This window comes from Myotis myotis, unplaced genomic scaffold (genome assembly GCF_014108235.1).
Source record: "Myotis myotis isolate mMyoMyo1 unplaced genomic scaffold, mMyoMyo1.p scaffold_m19_p_15, whole genome shotgun sequence".
In the NCBI taxonomy this organism is placed as follows: domain Eukaryota; kingdom Metazoa; phylum Chordata; class Mammalia; order Chiroptera; family Vespertilionidae; genus Myotis; species Myotis myotis.
The window spans coordinates 42,342,214-42,361,515 of NW_023416319.1; the positions used below are offsets into that span (position 1 = coordinate 42,342,214).

The 19,302-nt window shown below is 52.6% G+C and overlaps 1 protein-coding gene across 6 annotated transcripts in view; it reads left to right on the forward strand.

The window, feature by feature from the left end:
• Positions 1 to 19,302, forward strand: part of CHST3 (carbohydrate sulfotransferase 3) — a 38,251-nt gene that overhangs the window by 12,360 nt on the left and 6,589 nt on the right. For 2 of the 6 annotated variants that reach the window (XM_036337013.1, XM_036337011.1), the window contains exons 2-3: positions 16,271 to 16,405; positions 17,680 to 17,904. In XM_036337013.1, coding sequence (XP_036192906.1) covers positions 17,726 to 17,904 — 179 coding nt within the window. In that variant the 5' untranslated portion in view covers positions 16,271 to 16,405; positions 17,680 to 17,725. Of the gene's footprint in view, positions 1 to 16,267; positions 16,406 to 17,679; positions 17,905 to 19,302 lie in introns of all 6 variants that reach the window. The other 4 variants (XM_036337012.1, XM_036337010.1, XM_036337015.1 and 1 more) reach the window with 2 other exon arrangements.

Consider the following 19,302-nt stretch of genomic DNA (forward strand, 5'->3'; position numbering starts at 1 on the left):
CTGTATTTCCACTCAAAGATGGACCCTCGGTTTTTTTTTTAAGTAATGCCTATTGTTTGCATAATAATGATAGATGCTTAGTATGTAAAATTCAAGTGAAATGGATGAATGCAGAGAAGAGAGCAACAAGCCACCCCTCAATCCCACCACCCAGAGGTAGCAGGTTCGTCACGTGGTCCACACACTTCTCCAGGTACATAGTGTAGGAGAGGAAGCAGTGGGGGGACAGGAGTGTTATAAGCGTGGGGCCGCACAATTTAACCTACATGCAGGGCCGCTGCCCGAGGGCAGCCCTCTCACCTGTTCCCGCCTACATGAGCACGTCCTGTTCCGTGGGCAGGGAACGCACCCCACCATCTTTCAAACCTCCCGATCCAGGCACATTGAACAGGGGAGCTGGTTGACATTAGTTCTTTCCAGCTCGAGAACAGTGGCTTTCAGTCTTTTATGCTGTTCAGTCAAAACCTCAGAGACACAGAACTGAGACAAGCCTTATGAAACCCACATGTCCTCATCACACATGATGCACTCTAATACTTTCTGTTCTACACAATGGTATTCTATTCTATTCTATTCTATTCTATTCTATTCTATTCTATTCTATTCTATTCTACAAACGAAGCTTGTCCAACCTACCAACTTGATGGCACAAGCTGAAGCTTGAGAAGTATCGCTGTGGAACAGTGATTTTCAAACTGCAGCGTGCATCACACTCGCTGGCCACATCTGTCGAACAGCCTCCCGTGTCCACACCCAGAGATTCTGACAGGAGGTCTGGGAGGGCCCAGGAATGTGCATTGCCACAGGCTCCCAGAGGCGGCTGCTGGCCCAGGACCCCACTTTGAGATCCCCCTCCTGGGACATTTTTGAGGCCATGTTCTCCTTTGGCAGAGACTACCAGAGGATTGCTCTATTCAACAGATGAGACTTGCTAATGGCGAGCATAGAAGTGTGGGTCTCTGGCATGTTTGAGGCTACTGGCCAGGCACTGTCTTTGGGTTCTTAAGCCCCGCCCCCCTGAAACCCCACTCCCACTATTAATATCAAGTGTTGAATGTAGAACAGGTCTGCTAAGCAAAGGGACATTTATGCCCAGTCCTGGTTGAATTACCTGCCTCTTAAATCCCAAGTCCACAGAACATAAAACCTCCCCAGCCCTTTGGAAAACACTGTTCTTCTATAGGCAATGAAAGGTGCCATTTACCGGGTGGATCTCACCTTTCTGTGTTTTTTTTTAAAGGGAAGAAAGTGGGTCAAGCATGACCACCCCGTAGGGAAATATACCCCCAACACCACCACCACCGGGCTCCGGGGGTCTGAGGGTCTGATTCTGGATTCCCCGCTTTCAATGGAACCTCTTCCTGGCATTGTAGCTGAGTGCCCACATCAGCACCTCGCTTTCCAGCCTGCTGACTCCTCAGACTGGCCTATGTTCTAAGCTGCCTCTGCGCTTCCAACAGCCCCCACTCCTAATCCTCCCGCTCGCTGGTAGCCTGGGGCCCCCATGGCCCCCTCCCCAGCCTGCCTCCTCCAGAAGCCAGGCCTCAGCTGGGAGCAGCCTCGGGAGGGAGGGAAGTGCTAAGTGGGCACAGAGCCCCTCTGTTCTGTTAACAATGGCCCGTTGATGGCTGGATTCTGCCCCCTTCACTGGACTTCGGGGAGGAGGAGGACTCCAGCCCCCCAGGCAGCCATTTCTGGGTGTGAGGTTGATTCAGAGGCCCTGATGCAGCAGTGAGCAACCCTCTCACCCCTCCCGCCCCATCCCAGGGCCGTTTGGGGCCCCAGGAGTGACTCAGTTCAGTCTAATCCAACAACCACCTATTGACAGGCTCCTGGGACTGAGGTTTGGTGCGAAGTAGCTGTGGGGAATGAGAAGAACTGCTGACATGAATTCAGTACTTATAGTCAGCCCACCCCTGACCACCCATCAGCGTCCCTAGGGAGCCTGTAAAAATCCCAGCGAACAGCCCACTCACCGCCCAGCCTCAGGAGCGAGCCCAGGCACTGATGTTCTGTAAAAGCTCTCAGAGTGACTCTCCCGTCCAACTGGAATGAAGCATCATGGCCTCCTGTCGGTTAGGCAGTGCTGAGCATGGACCCTGTCGTGTCCCCCTTCACGAGGTGGGTGCCGTGAGGGGCTGAAGAACGGCCCCCCAGGACGTCCTTATATGAATCCCTGCACCTGTAGATACAGGTGCTCACGTGGTGGAAAGGACTTCTTGGTACGATCAAGGCTTCTGAGATAGGAATATTGCCCTGGATTACCCAGCGGCCCAATGTAACCCTAAGGGCCCAAACAAGAAGGAAATTTACCACAGAAGAGGAGGTTAGAGTAATACAGTGGGGCCTTGACTTACGAGTGTCCCGACTAACGAGTTTTTCGAGATAGGAGCCATCTCTCGGCCGATTTTTTGCTTTGAGTTGCGAGCTAAAATTCGGGTTATGAGCCAGCTTCAGATACCCCACCGCTAGCTGGCGCAGCGAACGTCACAGTGAACGCCACATCATCAGCCCAGCATCACGTGTCCCACTCGTTCACTTTTTGATTTGACATACGAGTAATTTGAGTTACGAGCTCCATCACGGGACGAATTAAACTCGTAAGTCAAGGCCCCACTGTACATCAGTGAATAGAGCGTCAGCCTGCGGACAGAAGGGTCCCGGGTTTGATTTCAGTCAAGGGCATCTACCTTGGTTGCAAGCTCTATTTCTAACCCTGGTCAGGGTATTTGCAGGAGGCAACTAATCAATGTGTCTCTCCCCCTCCCTTCCACTATCTCTAAAAAATCAATGGAAAAATATCCTTGAGTGAGGATTAACAACAACAGCAACAAAAAAAGACAGACTCAACCAGCCACTGCAGGCTTCAAACATGGCAGGAGGGGCCCTGAGCCTTGGAGAGCAGGCAGCCTCCAGAAGCTGGAAAAGGCAAGGAAGCCTAGAGCCTCTAGCAGTGGTTCTCAACCTTCTGGCCCTTTAAATACAGTTCCTCATGTTGTGACCCAACCATAAAATTATTTTCGTTTGCTACTTCATAACTGTAATGTTGCTACTGTTATGAATCGTAATGTAAATATCTGATATGCAGGATGGTCTTAGGCGACCCCTGGGAAAGGGTCGTTCGACCGCCAAAGGGGTCGCGACCCACAGGTTGAGAACCGCTGCTCTAGGAGGTAGGCTTGCTGACACCTGGACTTTAGGCCAGAGAGACTGACCTTGGACTTGGACTTCTGTGTGAGAACAGCCGTAGGAGACCAATACAAGGCTACTACTAACCCCGATTTGCAGATGAAGCTGTCACCTGGAATCACACAGCTGGTGAGTGGTAGAATCGGAACAGGAAGGACTCAGTCAGGTGTGTCTGACCCCTTAATCAGTGACCTCTGCATCTCACCACACTGCCCTCCTTTGCAGCCAGACAGACATTGGTTCAAATCCCAGCCCTGCCACATTCTAGCCTGTGCTCTTTGCTAATGGTGGGGCCCATTTGGCCAGAGGGAGGCTGTAGGGCAAGGTGCAGGGGAGGGTGTAGAGACCAATTGGAAAGCTAGGGTGGGCCAGGTTGTCCCCAGGTAGAAGAATGCCATCTGGAAGAGTTTGAACTTGATTCTGGAGGAATGGAGATGGAGCCCACAGGATGCTGTCCTGGTCTCCACTGCATTTCCTGGGCTGTCTCAGGCTTGCTCAGTCTCTGGGTCTCCCCTGCATGCAGATGCCACGTAGAACCGCAGGTTTGGGGCCAGGAGCAGCATTCTACTCATCGTGCCCCGCTGCCAGCAACTACTGCTCATCTGGGACGGCCAGTGGCCTCCCGTTTCCTGGGAGATGAGATATGGCTCCTTGTGCCTCCAAAGCATGTTTCTCTCAAGACTGCCCCAGAGCCATGAATGTGGAGGAACGTGAGACAAAGAGGTCCAGGGAGTTGTCCAGAGCTGCACAGCAAGCTGGTGACAGGTCCTGGCAGACCAGCTCCTGGCCAGGATGCTGAGCTGCCCACTCCTGCCCAGCTCCCATTGGTGGCTAAACTGCCTGCTCAGTGATCCAGCACAGTGGGTGAATTCATGGACTCTGAGCCAGGCTGCCTGCGTTCAAATCCCGGCAACTGAGGACAAGCCATTTGGCCTCTGCGTGCCTAGATGGAGGTGGTGGTCATTATCTGTTGTTATCTAGGACAGCGGTCGCCAACCTTTCGGACCTCGTGGACCACCGGTTGGCGACCACTGATCTAGGAAGGTCCTGCTGTGCCTTCCTCACAGGGTTGTTCCAGGACTGGACACAGGTGTGTGTGTGGAAGTGTTTGGAACAGTGCCTGGTTCATTAGGTGTAACTTCTGTTTTCCTTCGGCTCCCCAGGGCCAGAGGCTATCTTTCCCTCCCTCCATTCCCAGGGCCTCCTCCCGTGCTTGGCCCAGAACAAGGACCCGGCAAAGGAATTTACGGCTGAATGGGAGCTTTTCTCATCCATGGGTCACTAGATACTTTCCCAAATGTTTTCACTTTTTAAAAGTTCCACCTGAGTTCTTCAAACCCTCCTCCTCCTCCTTCTTGCCTGGGAGCTGCAGAGTTTCCATAAAGCAGCCTGAAGCTTGCTTTGCCCCTTGGTGAGTCCCACAAGCAGTTCAAAGAGAACCCAGATGCCCCCAGGTCTCACCAACCCCGGTGCCAGCCGTGGCCAGTTAGCACGGCCCAGATCACCTCCACGCACCTGCTGTGCTCTCCCAGGGCTCCCTGCCAGGTCTTCCAGCTGATGGGGTGTCAGATATCACATCGTTCCCTCCAGAGCCCTGTCCCTCTCTTTTTCTTCCCCCTACTGCAGGGGAGGGGAATGTCCAGCCCACGGGCTATATAAGGCCCGCAAAATCATTTGGTCTGGCCCTGCCAAGGCACTGGGGGTGAGTTAAGTCAACGCTTGAGCAAATATAGCAGGCTAATTTTTAAGTTGATAATTTTGTACGGTCTGCAAATGACGTTATAAACATTCAAATGGCCCTTGGCAGAAAAAAGGTTCCCCACCCCTGCCCTGCTGTGAGGATGGGACTTCCTCCTCAAGTTCAGCTTCCTCGTTCAGGCTTCCCCTCAAAAAGCCCTCAAGCCTGTCCTTGCATGTGAATGGACCCAGGAGGGTCATCAGTCCATAATTCTACAGAACACCAAACTCGGGCTTCCAGTTTGGACTTAACCAGTTCACTCCTCTGCCCCAAGAAGGCCTATCTGCTGTCTTATTTCCCACCTCCAGCTCTGTTTTCCAGAGATCTCTTTAAACCCTGCCTACTGTGGGGGGAGCTAGTTTTCTTTTTAATTAAGTGTTTTAAGCTTTGAGATCATTGTAGATAGAAATAATACAGAGAGACCCCAGGAGCTCATTACCCAGCTTCCCCCGATGGTAACATCTTACGAAACTCTCATTCAATATCACAACCAGGATATTGACGCCAGATACAGTCAGACCATTCCCATCACCACAAGGTCCCTCCTGCTGCCCTTGGTAGCTACACCCACTTCCCTCCCACCCCACTCCTCCCCTAACTCCTGGCCACATTAATCTGTTCTTCTCTACATAGCGTAAGAATTGTCAAATTGCAGGCCACCCCACAATTTGTCACAGCCTCGCTTGTTGTGGGGGAAGACCCCACACATTTGGTGAGCACCAGTAGTGTTCTAGATAAAAGTAAAGGAGACACAGGGCAGGAACACGGTGGGGAAGAACTGGGTTGACACCATGGCACAGGGGGGCAGGTTTTAAATGGACCCCACAAACACAGGCCTAGAGACTCCCCAAGCACTTACCTCCTGAGTAAAACAAGGAACATGGGCCTGTTCGTCGGCACTGTCCCTGGTCAGCGGGAGATGGCAGCCCCGCCAGGTTGGCTGCTGAGCAACGCACACGCAGGCAGGCGCTCCTGCTCCCCGAGAGGCCCCGAGGACGCCGGGTGCTCTAAGGTCTGAATCTCAGTCTTTGCCGATTCTAGGTTAGAATCACCCGGGGAACTTTAAATGCTCTTGCCCAAGCCATACGCAGACCAATTCAGTCACCATCTCTCGGGTGGGACCCAGGCCTCAGTGATGTCTGAAACTCGCAGGTGATTCTCGCTTCGATCAAGCAGACTCAGCAAATGCAGCACAGCCCTGCTCCCCTCCAGCCCCGGCAGACATCACCAGCCATTCCCCGCACTCCTTTCCTCTGGCTGTCCTCCCACCTTTCAGATACAGCTGATACAGCTCTCTGGGCAGCCGCTTCCAATTGATCAGCCTTGGCCTGGGGTCGGGGAGGCGGGGGTTGAAATTGATTCGCCTCCCAGCTGGGAAGCCTGCAACTGCTTGGCCATGGCCAGGTCCAGGTGTTTCCAACCACAGAAAATAAGCGTGACCTCAGGCTTATTCTCATCACAATGCTCCCGGCAGCCAGTACCAACCCGCTGGCTTGGGCTCATGGGATGGCGATCAGGGGCTGTCCTCAGCGTAGCAGCATTTTCGTTCAAGATGCTGGAAACCTGGTGCACTCACCATCTTGCCACACTTCTCTTGCTTGTTCATCACAACATTTCTTAGACGACTTGTCATTAAAGTGCATTTTAAACACCGTGTACAGGAAGCCCCCACTTAAGGTGTCAGTAGGTTTTCGGAAGCTGCAACTTTAGGTGAGATGACGTATGATGAAACCAATTTCACCAAAACTGATTCTGAACGAGAGTCAAGTCCCCACAGCGTATTTCTGGTCACAAAAACATCGCCAAACTTCTACGTAAAGACCCAAAACACTTCTAATGGTAAGCTTTGATGAATGTGAGCTCTACATACATTTAAGAAAGATTCATAAAGACAAATACAATGATTATTTCTGATCCACTTATTCCAGTTCAGGGCACAAGTCCAACCCCCTCCCTGGACAGGACGCCCTTCCATGGCAGGGCGTGTACACACACACACACACACACACACACACACACACTAGGACATTGAGACACCCCACATGCACATATTTGGGATGTGGGAGGAAACGAGGATCCAGAGAAAACCCATGAGGACGTGGGGAGAACCTGCAAACTCCAGCTGGGAATCAAAAATTATTTTTTCTTACCATTATAATGACACGGTGTTGAATGAAATGACATTATTCAAGGGCCTGTGTATAAGGCAATGGATTAGAACACAACTCCATATACTCTTTTTATTCAGTTTGTTTTATAACCACTTCCTTTTATTCGGAAAGATAATAAAAATGGTAACAAATTCAAATATGTGAAATGGCAACAAATTCAAATAAGAGGGAATAAGTGAAAAGTGGGTCCCCATTCCCACCCGTTTCTTGGTTCCCTCACCCACCCTGCCAAGTTTTTGTTTCTCTCTCTAGAGCAGGGGTTCTCAACCTGTGGGTCGCCAACCTGTGGGTCGCGACCCCTTTGGGGGTCAAATGACCCTTTCACAGGGGTCGCCTAAGACCATCGGAAAACACATATATAAGTACATATTGTTTTGTGATTAATCACTATGCTTTAATTATGTTCAATTTGTAACAATGAAAATACATCCTGCATATCAGATATTTACATTATGATTCCTAACAGTATCAAAATTACAGTTATGAAGTAGCAACGAAAATAATTTTATGGTTGGGGGTCACCACAACATGAGGAACTGTATTAAAGGGTCGCGGCATTAGGAAGGTTGAGAACCACTGCTCTAGAGATACCTGAAGCACGTCCCAGCATTCAGGGGTACCCACCCCAGTGTTAGTCCACCACACACTCTTGCCCCTCACTTGTGTCACCCATCTTTGTGTGTGTGTGTGTGTGTGTGTGTGTCCCATCTTGAACAGCATTTCATCCGCCCATACAGAGCTACCTCTTTTTTTATAATCATTACAGAGTATTGCTCCCATAAGTGAACCGTCGTTAATCTAACTGGTGGTTTGTTTGGTGTGTGTTTTTGCCTATTCACAGACATTACGGTCATTGTCAGCCTTTTGCAATTACAACCAGTGTGCTGTTGCGTGTGTCCTTACAACCGTGCAAGGGCATCCATAGATCCATTCCTGGAAGTGTAGTTCTAGGGTCTCCACAGGGCCGCAGAGTGCGCATATTTAAGATTCTGGTGGTTTTGCCAGAATGTCCGTCAACATTCTGAGAGAATCCTGTGTTAGGACAGAGTAGGGTATGCTGCAGTAACAACAGACCCCCCATCGCAGGGGCTCAGCACCGCGGAGGCTTGGTTTTCATTTGCATCCCACCTGACGCAGGTTGGCTGGCTCTTCCAACTTGTACTAAACCAGTTGCCACAGCAGGAAAGGGAGGGCGGGGGTGGGGGTGGATCACTGTAAAGACCAGGACTCGAGGTGGCTTACATCACCTTAACCTGCATCCGACTAACCAGACCCTGCTCATGTGGCCTCAACCTACAGCAAGGGAGGCTGGGGAGGTGGAGGTACGCGGGCCCTTGACGAGCACCACGTTGTTTCCCCAAACTTCGCCCACACAGCGAACCACTGTTCCAGCGGACACGTGGGGAAATGGCACCACACAGCGTTCCAGTTTGCCCTTCTGTGCGTTCTTGAGGCAACAGGCCTCACCCCTTTTCCGTCCTAATACCCCGAGCAGAGCGTGTTCACACTCAAGACACACTCCAGTGGACTTGCCCACATTTTCCAAAACCCAAAAAAACATTTTGCGGGGAAGCCCGGAGACATTTTCATTTTGGCTCTTACTCATAAAAACATATAAGGCATGTGAGTAATAATATAAAATTAGCCACGTGAAGGTCCGTGCCAGCTGTGGTGCGGAATGGATTGGCAGCGGTTCTGCGCAATTTCCTAGGCTCTCGGCAGCCCCGCCTCCGCTCTCCTTCACGGAGCACAAGCCAAGCGAGGGGAAAGGTGGAATTATAAGAACCTGCATCCAGTGCAGCTCTTTTCAAAAAGCACTACGTTTCTGGCAAATTTTGATGCGGTACCCATTCTCAGTAACTTCCCCATTAATTGTCATCTGTGGTATGTTGTTCAGTGAATGGCTTTATCGGCTCAATGAAAGGCTTGGAGGATGGATGTACAAGACACATGTGCTTGAATGGAGGGTTTGTGTGGGAGGAGACTTGGGGTCTGGGCTGGCATTGCGGGGTGATGCCAGATGGTAGAATGCCAAACGAAGGGGCGCTGAGGGATTTTGTTTGGTAGCCTCTAAGTCGAGAGGTCAAATCGGTTTATCTCACATGCCAACTCCAATGGACTGGCACTGCAGGGAGGCCTATGAGCTACACCTAGTCTCAGCTGAAGATGCGGATTGATGAGTGACGTCTGCCCCAGGGACAGGGCTGCCGCGCGGTGGAATGAGTGCCAGGCCTTTACCATCCCCGTGCGGAAGGTTCTGGAGTGGGCGAGGCTATGAGAGTCCGGGTGGTAACGTTGGGCTGGGCCAGCACTAACGTGGGAGACAGCAGAGCTACTAGGAGTTCGAGTTTTGTCACCATCCAGTTGTATGCCACGGCCTCGCACGTCCCCTCTCCGAGCCTGAATTTCTAGAGATAAGAAATGAGGAAGGGTGGATACGAACATTCCCAAGCGCTCCCCAGTCCTGACATTCTGCAGCCTTAGAGAAAGAGCCGTGATTTCCATGATTGGTGGGGTGGTAACAGGACAGGTTTCTCTGAGCCTTTCAGACTTGTGCGGTGGATACAGTGGAAGGCAAGAACAAGTGAAGTGGGGCAGCCACCCTGCTCTGTGTCCGGGTGCTGGCCTGAGCCGCTGCTGACCTCATTCTGTCCTGGGGGCAACACCCATTGGCATTGAGCTTGTCCTCAGCCTGACAGCTCTGAGGCCCGAATTCCCGTGCAACCCTTGGCGACAGTCAGAGCAGAGAGGGCTGCACTGAAGGGCCCGCTGTCCCACCCTCCCCCATGGCTCCTGTGGCCACACTCTGGTCAGCGTGCTCAGCCCTTCGTGGCGATGCAGGGCCGTGTGGGATTGGGAGCAGCGCTGGCCTGCAGGGGCTGGGAAGAGAGCATCCCCGAGGGTCCTGCCCATGGTGTTCCCGTAGCTGCCTCAGGGCTACAGGTGGCTGCAGTGCCTGGGAGTCACTGAGTTTATCTCCAGGTGAAGCCAAGGGTCCAGGACGAGGTGCCCAGAGCCAAATGCCATCCATAAATGAGTGGGCCGTGGCCGGAGGGACATTTCCAGCTGGTGGTCAGGTCAGGTTATCAGTTTCCTTCATTTTGATATTTTTGTGGGACGGAGACACCCCCCACTCCCACCCCCCTTCCAATAGTTGTCGCCAGTGCGCAAGCCACAGACTCTGCAGAGCAAAGCGAGGACGAGCCGTTCCTTACCAGCCCCACGTGCCACGTCTTCGGCCTGGGGTGAGCATTTCAGTAGCAACTTCTCGCTGAATTCCTGTGACCACCGAGTTTACAGTAGATGCTGTGAATGTCCCCATTTGCCGATGAGGAAGCCACTCAGGTTGCGGTTACTTTCCAAGGTCACAGGGCTTCATAGACAGTAAGTAAAAGCGAGGAGGTCAAGGTGCCCACAGCTGCAGAGAATCACTGTGAACGTGTTCAGGCTTTTCCAGGTGTCTGTCTCTCGATCTATACATTTTGTGTGTGTACACACACTTTTTTACAAAACGGAGCCCTGCTCTGGCTACCGGCTCTTTTTTGGTGCAGCATCATGATGTGAACCCCTTTCTGTGCCATAAATGAACTTCATGCCAGTACCTTTTATCCGTGGCATCCTCTATGTGTGCGGGACAGCACTAGCGCTGGGGAGGAGAAGACCAGCCTTCAGGACACCGCAGCCAACTCCGCAGGGCAGTGTATGAGTCCGTGCGTTCACTTCGCACATATTGCTGAGCCCGGTCACGTGCCAGGCACTCTGACAGCCGCTGTGCCAGGCGCTATGGCTGCGGCGGGGAATCTGTCCACTGCCCAAGGAAGAGCCAGGGACCCTCCTCGACGCCTCCATTCCCTGCTCCCTGCTGCCCATAGGCGTCACCGCTTACTTAATTGACTTACTTTTACTGTGGGAAATGCACACACGGTCAGATTTACCATGCCAAAATGTACGGCTCAACAGCAGTAAGGACATTCACACTGTTGTGCAACCAGCACCACCATCCGTCTCCAGAACTTTTTCACCTTCCCAGACTGACACTCTGTCCCCATGAAACGCTAACTCTCCCGCCCCACCCCCGTCCCAGGCCACCAACCCCTACTGTCTGTCTGTGAGTTTGACTCCTTGGGGGCCCCCTGTGAGTGGAATCATACAGTATTTGTCCTTTGTGTCTTGCTTATTTCACTAGGGCACTGTCCTCAAGGCTTATGCATGTTGTGCACGTCATAGGCAACCCGTCAGCTTCCTTAAAGTCTCGTGTCTGTCCTCCCTTGTCACCCTCTGCCTTCGCTTGCGCAGGATGCCACCTCGCTCCTGGGCCATTGTCGAAAGAACGAACTTGTTCCCCAGCCTCAAGTCCTGCCCTTGCCCCGTGCATTTCCACACCACTTCCGAAGTGATTTTACCGTTCTCTTTTTAAGTTTCAGATTAGATTTTAAAACGTATTAAAGTGATACATGTGCATGGTCATCGAAAATTCACCCAATATGAAAGCGCATAAAATGAAAAGACGCATCCCTTTCTATTCCACTTTTGTGGCTGTGCAGCATGCTTAACCCCTGCTTGGCTTGCACTCATGTGTCCATGCACTGCAGTTCGTCAGCAAGCCCCGTCTGGTGGGACACCCAAGTTGCTTCTGACATGTTAGCGTTTGGGGCTGGGTGCACCCTTGGCCATGAATCTTGGCCCACGTCCAGGTCAGTTCCAAATGAGCCAGCAGACTCTTCACCAGGCTGCCTGGCTGCAGGCTTATGGGTGTCTTGGACTCCAGCCTCCGCTGCAGCTCCTGATCAGCCAGATGCAGCAAAGCCCAGAGCAGCGGGTCAGTTCCAAACTGGCCCAGGGCCTGGGGTTCGGTGTCAGAGCATGGGAAGCGCCTTCGCTGCCTGGGAGGCCCGGGACCGTTCTCTGGGGCCCTGTATTTTGTGCAGCTGTCAGCTTTGGGGTTTGCCCAGGATTTGTCACTCACACAGCTGAGCTGGCCCTGATGAAGTGACCTTGTCAAATGGGGGTAAAGCGTGTGCTCCCCCATATCCCCACACAGCAGTACAGGCGGAGGGCCAGCTCAGGCCCATGGTCCACTGGGGCTTTGACCCACAGCTTCTCACAAGGTCTTGGATGTCCACTGCCACTCAGGTGACACATACCTTCACCTCTGGCTGCTTCTGTTCTGTCTTGGCTGAGGTTGGACAGTGCCCATGGAAGGTTATTGCTGGGTTTATTCTGGGAGAGGTGCTTGGGGAGGAATGGTAGCCCTGAGCTGCACAGGGAGCACAGCCGGGCATTCATTCACTTCCTCATTCTTTCATCCCTTCTCTTCTTCCTTCACTCATGGTCATCCCACAGCCTCTGGGCATTTACTCAGCTCTCAGACACTACATTCGATATATCAGGGGCCTTGGCCCCTCCCAAGGCATCTCTGGGTGTCGCTGTGTGAAACAGAACCCAGCCCGACAGGCCCCTGGATGGACCTCCGTATTCCCCAAGCAAAGATCGTCCACAACAGGGGCAAGCCTGCGTCTGGCTCCCTGTCCTGCCTCTGGCTCCACTCCCCAGGGCATCGAGAGACAGCTCACAGGAGTGCTCACAGGAGTCCTCCCAGCGCCCCTCCCAGGTGCTTGACAACGTGGCCTGGAGGGGCAGCCTCCCGGCCCCCCAGGACTGCAGCCCCTGGTTGCTTCAGAGTTTTCCCACCCTGGGCTTCCCAGCTGCCATGCCTGCCCTCAGCCTCCTCCCTCCCAGCCCTGCCCTCCCTCAGCCCCTCTCCTCCAGGCGGCTCCTCCTCCTGCCTGGTGGAAAGGCTGTGTGAGCAGGGCCTGCAACAGCTGAGGCTAAGCCCTGCTGTGCTCTTGGCCCTGAGCACTAAGCCTGATGCAATGCCTGGCAGGGCCTGTCCCTTATCAGAGCTCCATTCACAGCAGACGCGGACCCAGCTTCCCCAGGAGGAGCCACGGGTGGGCTGCAGGCACGCTGGGGCCTCGGTGGAAGGCCCAGGGAAGCCAGGGGCCTGGCTGGGAGCCATCTGAGTAGAAGACTATTGCCTAGTGAGGGCCCCTGGCCCGGCCGAGAAAGACCTGAGCAGAAAGGTCCCCTGAGGGGAGCGCAGGTAGGGATGCCTGTGCTTAGAGTTTGGGGCCTCTGCTCCCAGCCCACTTTCCTCCCCGGGCTCCCTCACTCCGATTGGCCTGGGTGCCCCTGGCTGGGTTCTGTCCTCCCCATCATTAGCGCACAGCTGCAGGGGCTTGAACGGAAAGCCCCAAACTGTCACTCCTGCAGCCTCAAAACGGCATCCAGATTGAGAAGGGAATCCACGAGACTGATGTCTGTGAAGCATGAAGTTCTGCCTGCAGTACACACTCAGCACACACCCATAGTGTACGCCTATAGAACACACTCAGCGCGTGCTTCTAGTGCACACTGAGACACAAATTCACAGCACATGCCCATGGTCCACACGCAGGCATATACTCGCAGCACACACCACATGCACGGCTCCTCATATAGGGAGCGCCTGCTTTTCTTCTTCATATTTCCCAGGAATTCAGAATGATTAAGCATCTCACACTGGGCTGAATGCTTTGGGGAAGACATTCTTCCGTTCATCCACAAGGACTGTGGCACACTTGCTGCCTGCCCAGCACACAGACGGGCACTGGGATACGGGCGTGGACTGCCAAGGCAGAGCCGAGATGACGCTGTCGTCTCCCAGGACACCCGGGTGGCCAGAATAGGCAGTAAGCAAGCGCATTGCGTCAAAAGGCAATAAAGCTGGAGGCTGAGGGGGAAAGTGATGGGGCAGGGGAGATGGTCAACGGTAGGTTGGTGGTCAGGGAAGGGTTCGGGGGAGGGGACATTTGAGTGGAGCCCTGGGTGTGAGTGGGCTGAGGGTGGCTGTCCCAGCACCTCTCTGCATCCAGGCAGGGCTGGGCTGGCCCTTGCCCCCGACCTCCTCACCATTGGCCCAGGTGCCCTGGAAGTGTGACCTTGGCTGCCATCCTGGCCAGGGGACGTCGTTTCCTTTGGCAGTCGCACCACTGCCGGGCACCACTGGTTTGGGGAGGTGGGGAGCATGACGGTTTGTCCTGTGTCACCAACGTCACAGGCTCACTCCTAGCAGAGGGCTTCCTGCATGGCAGGTTCTGCCTGGAGCTTGGCCAGGTGACCCTGTCCTCCTTGCTCGTGACTCTGTGACCTTTGACACCTGTGACCCTCTCCTACCTCCTGGATCTGGGGCTCCCAAATCTCCCTCCTCTGCTGCCCATCACCCCCCGACACACACACAGATGCCGTCTGGGCCAACAGCCTGCCTGGTGTTTCAGGTCGGAGTGTTCACCCTTGCTTGTCCTTTTAGGGCAATGCCTGAGAGTTCTCAGGAACCTGACTTATTCGGGTGGCGGGGGGGGATGAGGCTGGGATGGCAACTCAAACAGAAACAGTGCCCGGAAGGGAGGGGAGGAGAGATTCGGAAGCTTTGTCTTCAAGGCCACCCAACTCCTAAATCCTATCGAAGATATCAGACTCAGAAGGGAGAAGACAGAGAAGCAACTCCCGTCCACCCCTCCCTTTGCTTCCCTCTCTAGTATTTATTGAGCGCCTACCACACACCAGATACTGTTCCTCACAGCAGCCTGATGCCGTAGGTACTGCCCTTTTCATGCTAGAGGTGAAGAAACTGAGGCCCAGAGAGGTTAAGTCACTTATACAGGGTTACACAGCATGGCAGGCACCCAGGGAGGACTGGAACCCAGGACTTCTGGTTTTAGTTACTTCTGCTTCCCCATCAGACCCAGGCAACTCTCAGCCAAGAGCTAGGAGGGCAGAAAGTCAGGATTTCAATGCCTGCGCCCTGCAGACTCAATGTTGGGCCTCCCCCTCTCAGTAGGACAGGCAGCCTCGCACGCACCGGCGGCTAAACAGGGTGCATGGGAACGTGGTCCTGCCAGTCATTCTGCAAACATGCCGACAGCCAGCCAGGCACCGAGCCAGGCACCAGCTGTGATGGGTTCACTCACCACAGATTTGTTGGGCAGCTGGTATGCGCCGGGCGCCATTCTAGATGCTAATTCTGACTTCAGGGAGCTTGTAGTCTGGGAAAGAGAGACAGACACGCCCATCAGCTGGAAAGCCCTCCCATATGTGCTGCAGTGAGTGGGGGTGGGGTTGGGAGCATTAAGGGGCTTGAATGACCTGCATCTGGCCCGAGTGATCAGGCCACTACTGGGGGAATCTTGGGCCAGTTGCTTAACCTTTCTCATCCTCTGTTTCCCCATCCGTAATATGACTTTTGTGAGGACTTCATGCGGAAATGCAAATCAAGTGCTTAGCATGGTACCTGACACAGACTAGTAAGCATTCCACGGACGTGAGGTACCCACAGCACTCCAGTTCGCCCTCCCAACCAGAGTGCAAGCCCCATGAGGGCATGGGCCGGGTCTACCTGCTCACTGCTGGATCCCAGTGCCGAGACCTGAGGCTGGCACGCAGTAGGTGCTCAGGAAATATTTGTTTAATGAGTGCATGGGGAAAGGCCCAGAAAAATTGGGAATGTTCTAGGTGCCCTGGGGCTGTCCCTGCAGCCCTCTTCCCACCTGGGCCCCTCTCCACCTCCCCACACTCGGGAAGCACCCCTATTCCCTCATCAGGGAGAGCTGCCTGCCGCCCCACAACCACTCGGCCCTGCACAGCTGGGGACTTCCATTCAGCTGCCAGGGTACACATCTCACAGGCAGAACCCACCTCACTGCTCCCCGCAAGGCCAGATTTCCTGCTGTCCCTGAAGCTGCTTCCTTGTGTGACTACAGGGCAGCCCCGGACTCACTTCCCTGCTCCCCCCGCCCCCATGTCAATACCAGCTGCTTCCCTGGGGAAACCAGTCTTTTTCAGATGGAGGGATGGTCCTGCGTGCCCTGCACAAGGTCACAGTAACATTTTTCCATACTTGGAGCAGACTGTCTCCTGTGGATGAGGGTCCTTATGGAGAAAGGGGCAGACTTTCAGAAGGGGGCGCTGTGCTGTTATCTGGGGCTCATGGTGCAGCACAGGTGGGTGACAGGAAAAATGAAAGAAATGGTGATTCAGGATCCATTGGGCAATGCTGTGTTTGCTCCAGCTTTTAAAAATATACATGCCTTCTACTGAAGGTCATTTATTCCTTTATTCCTCTGTCATTCAGCAGCTGTGCACCAGTGTCTCCTGTGTTCCGGGCCCAGGGCTAAGGGATAATGAAAGACAAACTTCCCGTCCTCCGTGAAGGGATGGTCAGCACTGAACAAGCTATTACAAGGGCGGCTGCTTTATGACAAAGTCTCAGGTACTTTGGACTCTGGGAGTCTTTGTATAGTGGTGGGGCGGGGAGTCCTAAGTGTCCCCAGGGAGGCTGCCCCAGGAAGATGAGACCTGAAGGCCATGCCCATAAGAGGGATTTTGTTAGAATTCACGTGTTATGGTTAATTTTTAAAAATTAACACATTGTAGCCCTGGCCAGGTGGCTCAGCAGGTTGGAGTGTCATCCTGTACACGAAAAGATTGCAGGTTCCATTCCCAGTCAGAGCACATACCCAGGTTACAGGTTCGATCCCCGGTCAGCACGCATATGAGCAGCAACTGATCCATGTTTCTCTCTCTCTCCCCCTTCCTCTGTCTCTAAAAACAACAACAACAAAAAACAACTACAATCAAAACATATCCTTGAGTGAAGGCTTTTAAAAAAATAAACACATGGTAAATTTTCTAACTGTGCACAGTGTTATACCACAAACTTAAGACTCACCCACCCTTCTCTCCTGACCTCCCCAGCTCTTTGTTATGAGGCCTTGTGTATCCCTGTAGTCAGTTTATTTGTATTCAGCATCTATATTTTTCTCTCTCTGAAAAATGTTTTTTTCAAATGGGATTATACTACATCAGAGGAGCTAGCCTGGGAGGTTCTCCCCTGCCCAAGGGGCAGCTGGCAAAGTCTGGAGACATTTTTGATTGTCACATCGGAGCAGAGAGGATGCTGCTGGCATCTAATGAGCAGAGGCCAAGAATGCTGTTAAACATCCTACAATACACCAGACAGCTCCCACAATGGGAAATCATACGGCCCAAAATGTCAGTAGCGCTGAGGATAAGAAACCCTGTTCTATATAAGCACATTGTGTCTGCAGCTTGCTATATACATGAAATGATAGATAGATAGATAGATAGATAGATAGATAGATAGATAGATGGTAGATTATTCACATCAGCATTTGTAAGTCCTCCCCCATCATTTTTATTTAGGTGTCTGCAGTCTTCTGCTATTGCAAACATTTGTACTATACGGATTGTTCTTTTCCATATACTTGCCCTTGAGTCATGTGTGAGGTCAAAGGATAAATTGATGGAGGTGGCGTGGATGCATCAGAGGGTTCATTAGCATTTAAGTGACCTGATTTCAAGTCTCTTTGGGGAAGAGTCCATTAGGACAGTGCTTCCGGGGTTCTGGCTGCTAAGCAGGACCAGGATCCTCAGAAGCCTGGTGGCAAAGCTCTCTTCATTCTCATCTGCAGACGAGGGTGCAAAGCTCTCTTCATTCTCATCTGACAGCCTGTCTCTCCACAGGACGAGGGTGTCCCCCACCTGAAGACAAGGAGCCAGGCCCTGAGTGATGCCCCGGAGCCGAGTGCCCACGGCCCCACCCTTCCCCATGGAGAAAGGACTTGCTTTGCCCCAGGACTGCCGGGACTTTCTGCACAGTCTGAGAATGAGGAGCAAATATGCCCTTTTCCTGGCTTTTGTGGTGGTGGTTTTTGTCTTTATTGAAAAGGAAAATAAAATCATATCGAGGTGAGGGATGCAAGCAGAAGTCTTCTTATCAAGGCGGGTCGGGGAGAGGCTGCTTAGGCACCTGTAGGCAATCCTTCCACCCGTGATCACCAGACCTCCTGTGCCCAGCAGTGGGCCAGGCACAGGTCCTCAGTGGTGAGCTCTGGGTTCTGGACACAGGCAACCTGGGTTGGAACGCTCATTCTGGCCCCTTCTAGCTGTGACACTTGGACACATGATTTCACTTTTCTGTCTTTCAGTTCCTCTTCTCTGAAACATGGCTAATGGTGGGGCCTACCTTATTGTAAAGATTAAATGAAAAAATGTAGTGCCTGGCACATAGTTGGTGTCCAGTACTTGCTGGCTGTGGCTTATTATTAATTAACTTCCTGACCTAGGATGATGCCTCAGATGAACAGCCCATTATGTATACCAGTGATGGCAAACCTATGACATGCGTGTCAGAGGTGACACACGAACTCATTTTTTTGGTTGATTTTTTTTTGTTAAATGGCATTTAAATATATAAAATAAATATCAAAACTATAAATCTTTGTTTTACTATGGTTGCAAATATCAAAAAATTTCTATGTGACACGGCACCAGGGTTAAGTTAGGGTTTTTCAAAATGCTGACACGCCGAGCTCAAAAGGTTCGCCATCACTGGCCTATACCAACCCAAAGTCATGGGTGAGGCAGGGCCCTGATATGGATACCCTGGCGAGCAGGGATGCATGTGTAGCTGCCCAGGTTGTATATTGCTCAACTCCAGGACAGTGCCTCACATAGGCTACACTGGGAATGCTGCCCCCTAGAGTTCTCAGTGTATGGCTGCATGCAGCGTCCCTGCTAGTGGGCCTGCCAGACATAGATTGCTTTAGATCAGTGGTTCTCAACCTTCCTAATGCCACGACCCTTTAATACAGTTCCTCATGTTGTGGTGACCCCCAACCATAAAATTATTTTCGTTGCTACTTCATAACTGTAATGTGGCTACTGTTATGAATCGTAAATATCTGATATGCAGGATGTATTTTCATTGTTACAAATTGAACATAAAGCACAGTGATTAATCACAAAAACAATATGTAATTATATATGTGTTTTCCGATGGTCTTAGGCGACCCCCAAAGGGTCGCGACCCACAGGTTGAGAACCGCTGCTTTAGATGCTTCCCCAGGCACAACCCCTGCAACCCAACCAAGATGGGTAGGGACTGGGCTGTCAGTGCCCTGCCCGTGTTCCTCCACATGGACCATTCCAGTTCGTGCCTACAGGGCCTATTGCAAGCCCCTGCCGCTCTCGCCTGGGGGCTCCTCACTCCCCCTGCACACTGGCAAGGCACAAGTACCAGCGGGGAAAGGCCTCGGCCAAGGCGGGCAGGGAGCTTCGCCCCTTGGGAGAGAGAACCCTGAGGTG